Below are 12,089 nucleotides of genomic sequence, written 5' to 3'. Positions count from 1 at the left end.
AAAAATGAATATGTATTTTAAAGTTAATAATAGATGAGAAAGTTTAATTTTTTCACTCAAAACTTGCTAGAGATTTTTCTGAATAAAAATATGTCTCTTATTAAAAAAAAAAATAATAATAATTCCAATTACTACAATTGAACTATAATATATAATCATTTTCGGTGCCAACTATGTATTTATAATTATTTAAAATGACAATTATAGCTATTAATTCGATATTTAATAACAATCTTACAAATACAAAAACGAAAAAAAGTTTAAGTCAAGACATTAATAAAAAGTAAATATTTAATAAAGTATTATGTCATTAATATACTGATTTTGTTTGAATAAAAGTTATTAATATTTTAACTAAAAAGTTATTAATATTGAATATACATATGGTGTTTTGAAATTCACGAATTAAAAAATCTCGGAAAATTAAATAAAATAGACATTTGAAGATTTTTTTTCAAGCAGTATATAACTTTAGAGATATAAGGACTTTAGAGTTACATGAGTCAAATTTGTGAGATTAAATTGAATCGAGTTTCTTATAACATATTCGAAATCAAATTGAATCTAATCTAAAATCTTTTTGTCTAATCGAATCAAATTGAATCTTTGATTCGAATACAATTAGAATTTGAAACAAATTTTCTTCTGAAATGATTCACGAATTTCAAGACAGTCTAATGTAATTTATACTTAATATACAGTTTTAGTTAGTAATCTAAAAAAAAGGACTGTGAATTGTATTTATAATAAATTCAAGTATTACCAGAAATTTAATATTACACTATTACTAAATTATATTACTAATTGGGATTATTTAATTCATGGAAAAACAAACGTAAATGTCTTGACTTACGTTAAACAAGAAAAATAAGAAAAGAAGCAAGAAGAAATGAGTTACTTTACAGCTCATTTCTTAACTCTCTTTTTATCTCTACAATTCTTTGTGTTATAGCTCGATGTAACTCTTTCTTTGTTTGCTGGATCCAACCATGCTTTATCCCATGCTCAATAGAAAAATCTGAAAATGCAATATATATATTATATATATGTTATGAAAATTTTTTGTAATTTTATTAACTAATAAAAATATCTATTACAAATATTTTTTATAACACAAACATGTCTATTTATCGTGATTAAAATTAATATAATATAAATATTATTACTCACCAACTATTGCATTAATGGCAAAGGGATGTAGACATGTCATTTTTACACATTGCCGGTCTCTTCCCTGTGCTCTAGCAGTTTGTCCAGTCAGAGTACCGTTTATTAGTGCTTCTTTTTAAATACTCCTGTTAACAGTCTCCTTACAAGTTGCGATGGTCTGTGTGCATTTCCTATGGCTGAATAAAACATTGCATTTCTGCAATAAAAGTTGTTCTTCAAGTGTATCATCTGTAATCAAATTTTTTTGTTTAATAATTTGCAGTGTAACTTTGAATTGATCAATCTTTGGATTTATATTAATAATATGAAATTAAAATGTTTATAAAATAATGAAATGCTATTTAGAATGTAGTATTTACCTTAGACTCGAAGTCTTTTCCGTACAATTGAATGTCTGCATTTTCTAATTCTTCTATTTCATTTTCGTCCTCAAAATTTTCTAAATTATTTTCAATATTTGTTACAGAATTTTTGATGGAGTTTTTATCTGGATTTTCTACATTTATTTCAAGATTATTTTCATCTGATGAATTTAAATCGCAGAAATCTTTTTCAATCTTTCTCTCTTTCTTTTCAATCTTTTCTTCAAATACTGAAATATGAAATAGATATTATCATTCACATATTCTGTTTTCTATAGAAAAAATATTGATGCAAGTTATATCATTTACATTATAGAAATTTTAACAAACTTACTCGATCTTTCTTCTAACTTTTTTCTAATTTGATACAGCATTTCTTTTAATTCTTCCTTTGTTGGACTACTTTTTTGGCTATTACTAGCGTTATCAGATAACTCTGAAGTTGGATATTTATCCAATAAATCAAAAACTGCAGCATTTGATGTCCTCTGTATTTTTTTTAAAACCTAAGATTTTAATTGACAATTTATAAATTATAATATAAATATTATAAGAAATATATTTACATATATTTAATTGAAATTATAATTTACCTTTTTTGTATCATTTTTCTTTTTAGTAATATCTTTAGCAGAACTTTTTATTATTTTAGATGGTCCTAATTCATTTCTTTTTCGAAGAGATACTTCTGTTTTATTAAATGATTCACTTTTCTTTACTTTCTTTTCTTTTTTAGCTTTTTCTAATCTAAGCATATGTAATTGTTTTTCCATGTAACATTTATTATCTGCAATAATTTTTCGTAATTATTAGAAATTGCACAGAACAATAAAATCACTTTCTAACCTATAAAATTTATTTATTTACAAAAGCGTTATGGAACATGCAATTAAGTCATAGCAATTTCTACATAACGTACATAACAATAATTTATCTTTACTTGAATGCTCCATCACTTTTCCAGTGTATTCTTTATTCTTATACGTAAATATCACTTCATCATCTTTCTTGATATTCCTCGTCACAGACAACGTTCTCATTTTCCACTAAACAGTAGGAATTATCACAATCACAATACAAGAGAAACATTTTCAACAGATTGCACGGAATATGTTTAAAAAGTCGAAATAGTTTCGTACGCCGTTATTGCTAAATGCTAAGGCTCGCAAATTCTGTGTCCACGTGCACGATCATGCACGATCTGTATCCATGCACTGTGTCGCGCATGCGAGTTATGCGACGATCGTCAATTCTCGTCTGACGAGCAGTGGCTAAATGTAACACGCGCACACGCACCCAACAATAGTTTTCTGATAGAAAAAATGACGAATGAAAATATTTCACGAAAAAAATCATATAAACTGTGGGAAGAAAATATAAATGTCCCGGTGTGTATAAAAATTATTTTTATATCTTTTATATATGCTACATATAAAATATAATTAATTTGTTTTTACGCAAATAGATTCCTGTTAGAAATCGTCAACGATGGAACAAAAAAGTTGCACTTACAATTACTGAAATAGATGAAGCAAAAAATTTTACACAATCCAAATATAAGCTATGAGGATGATCATTTAAGTTGTAAAAGTGATAGTAATATTTATATAGATGAGATATCTAATTATGAAAACAATCATTCTGATAATTTAATAAATGCAGATTACGAAGACAATATTGCGGTGTTAAATAATAACAATTTGTTAAATTATAATGCAATTAACCTACGGGAATCTTTATATATAAATCATAATAGGCATTCTCTCTCTACAAACTTAAATGAAAGTATATTTTGTAATTTTAACAGTAATAATAATATTTTATTTAATGGCAGTTCCCAAACTATTGATGAAACCGTTTATAATTTAATAAATCTTTATGTAAAACATAGAATGACAAAATCTAATTTGAAAGATGTGTTAATAGTCATAAATAATATGCTTCCCCAGCCAAATTTTATGCCAAATACTTTACATTCATTATTTTCTTATGTTAAAAATAGTGTTCCTCATTGTATTGCTATTAAACATTTTTATTGTAAAAAATGTATATTATATAAAGGCGTAGATACCGTAGAAGTGCAGTGTAAATCATGTTCAACAAGTGAAAAATCTTATTTTTTTGAGATTGATATAATGGAACAAATTAAATGTCTTTTTGAATATAGAAACTTAGCTAGTTTGTTAAAACCATTTGAAAAAAGTCACTTAAATGGCGAATCTGAAATTTTTTCTGATATAACAGATGGATCCGAATATAAAAGAATTAATGTCCGTCAAAATAGAGGAGAATATGATCTCACACTAATGTTAAATACGGATGGCTTATCTTTAACCAAGAGTTCAAAAAGTAATTGTTGGCCTCTAATGTTTCAAATTATGGAATTACCTCCACATCTGAGAGAACAGTTTATCATTATAAGTGGATTATGGTACGATAATAAAAAACCAGTAATGAATACCTTTTTGCATCCTTTTTGTTTGAAATTACTCAAATGTTTTAAAGATGGAATAAATTGGCTTCATCCTCAGACAAAAGTTGTTTATAATACAAAAATTGTTGTACCATTAATAATAGCTGACGCGCCTGCAAGGGCACAAATATTAAATACATGTAATTTCAACGGAGAGTATGGTTGTAATATCTGTGAAATTAAAACACAGAAATGCTTAAGAATTGAAGGCAAAATAACTGTTCGTATCTATCCTTTTATTGAACATGGATGTACATTGAGAACTAATAAAAGAATGATTAAACATAGTCAAATAGCATTTAAACAAAATATTGATAATATTAAAGGTATAAAAGGACCAACTATTATTTCTACACTTCCGTTTTTAGATCTTGGAACTTGTGTAATTCCGGAATATATGCATTCTGTATTACTTGGTATTGTGAAACAATTTTTAAATATATGGTTACATAAAGATGGATCTTGGAATATAAAGAAATATTTAAATGAAATGGATAATTATTTACTACAAATTAAACCTCCAGATACATTTAGTCGATTACCAAGAAGTCTTTGTTTAATTCATTTTTATAAAGCTTCGGAATATTATAATTGGCTTCTATATTATTCCATCCCGACCTTAAAAAATTATTTGCCTACACAATATTTTCAACATTGGCTTTTGCTTGTTATATCTATATTTATTTTACTAAAACGCGAAATAAGATTATTAGATATTGAGGAGGCAGAATACATGTTAAAAATATTTGTAAAGCAAATTCTAGATCTTTATAATGATAGAGAACTTAGATATAATGTGCATCAGTTATTGCATCTTGGTATTTGTGTTAAACGTTGGGGTCCTTTATGGGCTACTTCTGCCTTTCCATTCGAAGATTATAATGGAAAAATAACAAGTTTATCACATGCAACCAAGAATATCGGTCAAGAAATTATTAATAATTTATCTATACTTGACGGATTGACAATTTTAAAAAATAAAATTACTTTTCATAAAAAGCAAACAGTATTCGTTGAATGTTTGAATAAAAATATTTCAGATTCGCTACTGACAGAGCAAGATAAAAGGTTCTTACAACAAAATTTGGTTGGAAATTATTTAATTTATGGAAGAGCAAACGTAAAAGACGAAACATTTACTTCCGAAATTTATTATAGACATAATAAAACTAATAGTTATACGGTACAAATAATAAGCAATTCTTCTGATTCTGCAATGTATGGCACGATAAGATTTTTTACAAAAGCTAATGATTCAATGTATATTGTTTTTCGGCGGTTTAAAATTATTCATACTAAAATATTTTATCATCAAGAATTACGGAAACAAGTGAAGCATATATTGCCTGTAGAAACAGATAATCAATATATTATGTTAAATTTAATGAACATTAAGTTAATGAGTAAAGTTATAAGAATACATGATTATATTTGTAACACGCCAAATTTATTAAATAAAGTTATGTGAACGATTAAATTAATATGAAAAATAAAAAAATGTGTATAAATTATAATAGAAATATTATTAAATATGTTACATTGAAATATATATGTGTTCGCAAATGTATGTGAAGGTACGCGTAATCATGGCATTCAATTTATTAAACCTTTAATATCTCGAAAAAACCATTTTATTATCTATACCTAAATTATTTATATAGAATTTGGCAGTTTTATACATATAATTTTTTGTATAACTCCGAAAAGGATTTTAACATAATTTTGTATATTTTGATATGAAATACAATTTTGCATAATTTGATATGGAGTTCTAAATATTTTGATACAATTACATTTAATAAGATATAATTTTTTTCTCATGTAAGAGTCTCAAAATAATTTTGCATAATTTGATATAGAGTTATAAATATTTTGACATAATTACATCTAATAAAATATAATTTTTTTCTCCTGTAAGATTCTCAAAATATTTTTATATAATTTGATATGGAGGTATATATATTTTGATATCACTGTATATAATTAACAATATGCAAAGATCTTATTATATATAATTATATGTAATATGATATAATTGTATACAATCAGATATCAACTTTTTTTCCCGGGATATTTCACGAATTTTTGGTAAATATTTTGTTACAGTAATAATATATCATAGACATAGTAAGATTATATAGACACAAAAGAAAATGTATATGTTTTGTAAACAGTTGCAAAAGTAATTATCTGGACACAAGGAAAATGAAAGAACAAAAGAGTGCGGTAGAGAGCGAGGGAGACCAATAGAGAGCGAAAGAGAGCAGACGGCAAAAAAGAAAGCAAGGGAGAGTGATAAAGAGCAAGGGATGAGGGCATGGAAGAGTGATGAAAAACAAGAAAGAGCAAAGAAGAGCGGTAGAGAGCGAGAGAGGACGGGGGAAAGCGAAAGAAAGCAAATGCAAACGGTAGAAAGCGAGGAAGAGCAATAGAGGGCGAGAGCGGTAGAGGACAAAGGAGAACGGTAGAGAGCGAGGAAAAGTGATAAAAAGCGTAGGAGAGCGTAGGAAAGCGATAGAGAGGGAGGGAGAGTGATTGAGAGCGGGTGAGGGCGAAGGAGAGCGGAAGAGAAGAAGAGAGAGCGGGAGAGAGCGAAAGAAAGCAAGGGCGAACTGTAGAAAGCGAGGGAGAGCAGTAGAGGGCGAGAGAGAGAGGAAGAGAACAAGGAAGAGCGGTAGAGAATGAGAGAAAGAATGATAAAAACGAACGAAGGAGAGTGAGAGAAAGTAAGAAAAAACGATAGGCAACGAGAGAAAGCATGGGGGAGCGAGAGAAAGAGCGTAGAAGAACGGTAAAGAGCAAAAAAGAACGGTACAGATCGAGAGAATAGAAGAAAAAGAGGGGAGAGAGAGAGAGAAAGAGAGTCGAAGAACTAGAGCAAGCAAAGGAGAGAGTGAGAAACAGAGAGAGAGACCAAGTTTTTGAAATATTTTTTATATATATTTATACAGCTTTTCAAAATTACCGCCAAAGGGGATAATTCTGAAATTTTGCGAAGAGGAAGACGACTACGACTACGACGACGACGTATTTGAGTGACATAAATCGGGCTAAATAATACATGCATAAATCATATCTCAGAGTCAAATGCACGTACGGGCATCATTCTTGTGTCATTGTGCTCGGAAAAATCGACACTTACCTCCCCCCCCTACATTCATTTTTTAATAACATTAATTTGTTTAAAAAAGACAACCATTTATTTGTAAAAAACTGAGTTCCTTCCTGTAAATGATACACGGTAGCGTCTTTTATTTACTTGGTTAAAAAAAAATTAAAAAAGAAATATACTTAACGCGAGAAGCTACCGCGTCTTTTAATACAAGAAATAGAAGAGACAAGTGATTATCACGTCGTGAGAATAACGTAAACTTACGAATTGTTGGGTACTTGACACTCGATTTGGTATTAAAGCTGTGATAGTGGCTGTGATTACGATTATGGCGAATAGGATGATAATCACAATCACGAGACAAACGTGTGTCAAGGCGCATTCGATAAAGCAACCTTCTTGAACTTTATACGCGTAAGAAATCTTACGAAATCGACAGTATTATACTTTCGCTCGAATTAAAGCAGCGTACATTACAACAATCCTTCTGCAGCATGTGTGTACACGTTCTAATCTGTTCTAACCGATATTGATGGTGAGCCGTGAGATCCGTGAAATGTAATGGCTGCGACCTGCACTATAGGATGCATTCAAAAGCGCAACCGCTCACTGAGCGGCTAAGTAGAATTTAAAAATGATTGGTGATATCTCTGAATGTAAGCAATCATTTTTAAATGCTACGTCACTCAGTGGCCGCATTCATCCCACATAGAAATTGACCTCTAGTGGATGTCCATCGCCCTTCCATAGCTCCATAGGACGTCTATCTCCATGGTGGAAGTCAGATGGATGTTAGAAGTCCATTAAACCTCCATAACTCCATGGGATTTTACTTCCATCATGGAAGTTAGATACGTCCATTAGAAATCCATAAAACCTCCATAGCTCCATGGGATTTTACTTCCGTCATGGAAGTCAGATAGATCTCCATTAGACATCCATTCAACATCCATAGCTCCATGGGATTTTACTTCCATCATGGAAGTCAGATAGATCTCCATTAGAAATCCATTCAATCTCCATAGCTCCATGGGATTTTATTTCCATCATAGAAGTCAGATGGACGTCCATTCAAAGTCCATTAAACCTCTATAGCTTCATAGTATTTTATTTCCATCATGGAAGTCAGATGGACGTCCATTAGAAGTCCATAAAATTTCTATAGCTTCATGAGATTTTACTTTTATCATAGAAGTCAGATAAATTCCGTAAAGCGTATAATGCGCATGACGTTATTCTTGTTGATTACCAGAAGTTAAACAAGGATAAAATGTTATATTACGTACATCATGCGCTCTCTTTATGGAGTTTGGTCATTATCTCTTTATCAAGACAATTATGCAACTAATTTGTTTATAACAATTATAACAACTATGACAATTAAAAAAGCGTCATATGTTTTTTTAGTAATTTTTCTCGGTGAATCGATTGGCGCAATCAGTTCTCCTCTACACTCAGTTTTGACAATTTGTTTATAACAATTAATTGCAAATTTAACTTTGGCAACGGGCTTTTTACGTCATTAATGTTTTTTCATGCTTCGATACTATTTCTAATTGTTTTTTGACTGATTTGGCCATGGGCAGAAACAGGTTTTAATTATTTATATAATTTATATTAAAAATATCTAAGGCTAAATAAACAAAAGGTTAATAAGAGTGTTCGCGCGATACCCAAGACGCCAGTTTCTTCTTGTTCAAATCAGCTTTACTTCAAATATAACTTTTTATTAACAATCTCACAAGTGTACGTTTAGCTCAGTGTTAAGATACTAGGTTATCGTTCCGAAGATCTTAGGTTCGAATCCCGCCGGCGCCGATGCGTTTCAAAAATTTATAAAATAATTCGTAATTGTAATTAGTGAATTAAAATGTTATATGTGAAACAGTGAATACAGATTAAGCTATAAAAATAATAAAATTTGTTTAAAAAAAATTTTTTTTACCGTCCATTAGACGTCCACTGAAGGTCCGAACCTCCACGGTACATTAATAATCTAAATAACGTCTGCTGAGACTCCATAAAGCTTCTACTAATAATCCACGTGACGTCGGTTTGTCATCCACTAAGGCTCTATGAATCCTTTATTAATAATCCACGTAACGTCTAATGGACATCCGTTGTTAACGTCTAATGGACGTCCAATGGACATGCGCAATGCGGAACTGTGGATGCCTAGTGGCCGTCCATTGGATGTCCATGGAACGTCCACTGGAAGATCCGAACTTCCACGGCAGACGACCATCAGATGTCCATTGGAGGTTTTAGTTCTATGTCGGATTCTTTTGAATGCATTGGTGCAGGTCACAACCATATATATTTCTTATGGCTCACGATCAAGAAGGTTAGACGTGTAGACACATGCTCAAGAAAGATTGTCGTAATGTACGCTGCTTTAATTTGGGCAAAAGTATAATACTGTCGATTTCGCAAGATTTCGTACGCGTATAAAATTCAAAAAGATTGCATTATCGAATACGCCTTGACACACGTTCGTCTCGTGACTATTATGGATAGAAAAACCAGATAACTGGAACATTAAAGAATATATTGATACTGTTGATAATTTCTTAGCAAAAGTGAAGCCACCTGACACATTTAATCGTTTATCCAGAGAATTAAAAACAAGTACATTTTGAAAAGCGTATGAATATTTATATTAAGAACTATTCTATTCGGTTCTCGCTGTTAAAGATTATTTGCCCGATGAATACTTTCAACATTGGCTATTATTTGTTATATGTATAAATTTCTTACTGCAAGAAATAATACGCATTGATCCAGATTTGGAAAAGGTAGACAGTTTACTTACAAGATTTGTCTATGAATTAGAAAATTTATATGGAGGGACAGAATTAACTTACAACTTACATCAGATGTTACATATGATATTAAATGTTCGACGGTGGGGTCCAATATGGAGCACTAGTACTTTTCCCTTTGAAAGTTTTAATGGAATTTTGGCCAAAATGTTCCATGGATCAAAACATTTTGGAGCGGAGCTTATAAATAAAATAGAAATTTTTCAAGGAATTCAGATCATGAAACATAAAATCTTATTTCAGTCACTTCTTCAGCCTGATAAATGTATGGGTAAAGGTATGTCTATCAACTTCACTCTACATAAGAAATATTTAATAGAGTCTGTAGACATCTTAGAAACAGATGTAACAATCTTTACCCGAGCTAAAATTAAAGGCCAAATATACGAGTACACGTCTTTGCTCTATAAAACTACAAAAACAATAAATTATTGTATATGTTGTAGAGTCGGAGAAAATTCTGTTCTTTTTGGGTCAATAAAATATTTTTTAACATGTGAACAAAGCGTTTGTTTTGTACTTGAACCATTTAAAATAGATCATTCTAGGATTATATTTCATCGAGAAACGCGAACAAAAGTTGATCACATCTTACCTATTGCAAAAGGAGGGTAAGACGTTCTGTCTTGTTTTAAGTGAATGAAATCATTTTAACGATGAAAGTTTTTTTAGTGATTGATTATATATGTGTTATTCTAAAAGTATTAGAAAATACTTTCTTTAATGATATAAAGACGTATTTTATTTTATTCATTTCTTTAAAAGATTTGAATAGAATATTAAAAATAATTTTTTTAGATAGAAATGAACAACGACAAAGTTCATAACTACGTAATTATATATAATTATAAAAATGTTGGGGTTCTAAATGTATAAATTTTTATATATCTGTTACAGTCAAACGCAAGCATTCCTAGGATTGACTAGTCAATCCTCAGGAACGACCAAGCGTCTTATAATTTTTTGTAATCCAAGTCTCCTTATTTATAAAATGTTGAAGAGAACAAATATTCTAGTTGAATCATGTAGACCAGTAAATAAATGTTTAACTTATATTAATTACATATTATTTTCTAAACAAGAAATTAATATCTTACAACACCGTAATTGTTGTTATTCTTTAGTGTAGTGTCGTTTTATTTTGTAGTAAATGTTTTTTTCAATGTCTGCGTTTTCATGTTAGACACAGACTGTCCTCCAAATGTTTTTGTCATCTTATGCGAGAAAAACATGCATTCAACTTTCATTTAGAACATTTTTCTTTATCTCTTATAGTTTCGACGATACACGCTTCAAAAGAAAAAACCCGATTTTCTTCAAAGGGGTGTTTCACCCTTAAAAGTGTATTAGGACACGTGTAAAAAATACGTGTCCCTTATTTTAATCTGTACAACATATTAAAGGCACGTCGAAATCGGAAGGAGTCACTTCCGTAGCGCACGAACGCGCGGACGGGTGCGCGTACCGTGCGTATAGAGAGGTTTTAAATTATTTTTGGAAAATGGGAATGTTGTATCGTAACTTTATCATATACCGTTGAATTCGTAATAAAATAAGCTTTATTTTGCTTATAAAAAAAATAAAAATTTTGAAAAAAATAGGTAAATGGTGAGGGAAAGTATTAAAAAAAATTAAAAAAAAATTTTTTCCGTTGTTATAAATTACTCTTTGAGCCATTCAACTTTTATTTAAAACATTTTTTCTATCTCTTATAGTTTCGACGGCATACGCTTCGAAAGAAAAAAACCGATTTTCTTCAAAGGGTTGTTTCACCCCCTTAAAGTGCATATGGGCACGTATAAAAAAATACGTGTCCCTTATTTTTATCTGTACTACAACATATTAAAAACTCGTTTTAATCTGAGGCGGATACTTCCCTGTGTTTCCATGTTAGACACATGACACTTGCGTGGTAAATGGCAGTCAATTAATTTTATGATATCTTGCAAAGCCACATCAGTAAGATGATGACGAAGAGCCGCACTCAGTATAAGGATTTCACTTTCTTCTTTTGTAAAGTCGCAATCATCGTATATCACTTCTCGCAACTGAAAAACAAGTAATCTTTATTTTAGTAATAATATTTGCCTTTTAAACACATAATAGTATAATTTAACAAATAAGTGTTTTCAATTTTTGTTTCCTTCAAA

General features: G+C 30.1%; 1 protein-coding gene across 2 annotated transcripts; it reads right to left on the bottom strand.

Annotated features, from left to right (window-relative positions):
• Nucleotides 1–316: 316 nt before the first annotated feature.
• Nucleotides 317–3,073, bottom strand: LOC120357144 (uncharacterized protein PFB0765w-like). Of its 2 annotated transcripts, none has more exons than XM_039446952.1 (6): nucleotides 2,452–3,073; nucleotides 2,126–2,319; nucleotides 1,867–2,038; nucleotides 1,530–1,762; nucleotides 1,171–1,398; nucleotides 317–1,018 (listed from the first exon to the last, which is right to left on the bottom strand). In XM_039446952.1, exons 1-5 carry the CDS (start codon nucleotides 2,570–2,572, stop codon nucleotides 1,273–1,275), a joined length of 846 nt encoding a protein of 281 aa, XP_039302886.1. In that variant the 5' UTR covers nucleotides 2,573–3,073; the 3' UTR covers nucleotides 317–1,018; nucleotides 1,171–1,272. The 2 variants fall into 2 exon arrangements, with proteins under 2 accessions (XP_039302886.1, XP_039302887.1); XM_039446953.1 differs by having other exon boundaries at nucleotides 2,473–3,073.
• Between the last annotated feature and the right edge of the window lie 9,016 nt (nucleotides 3,074–12,089).

Source organism: Solenopsis invicta, chromosome 3, assembly GCF_016802725.1.
Source record: "Solenopsis invicta isolate M01_SB chromosome 3, UNIL_Sinv_3.0, whole genome shotgun sequence".
Lineage (NCBI taxonomy): Eukaryota > Metazoa > Arthropoda > Insecta > Hymenoptera > Formicidae > Solenopsis > Solenopsis invicta.
Note: the sequence above shows the minus strand (reverse complement) of the source record. Positions and strands in the feature narration are given on the sequence as shown.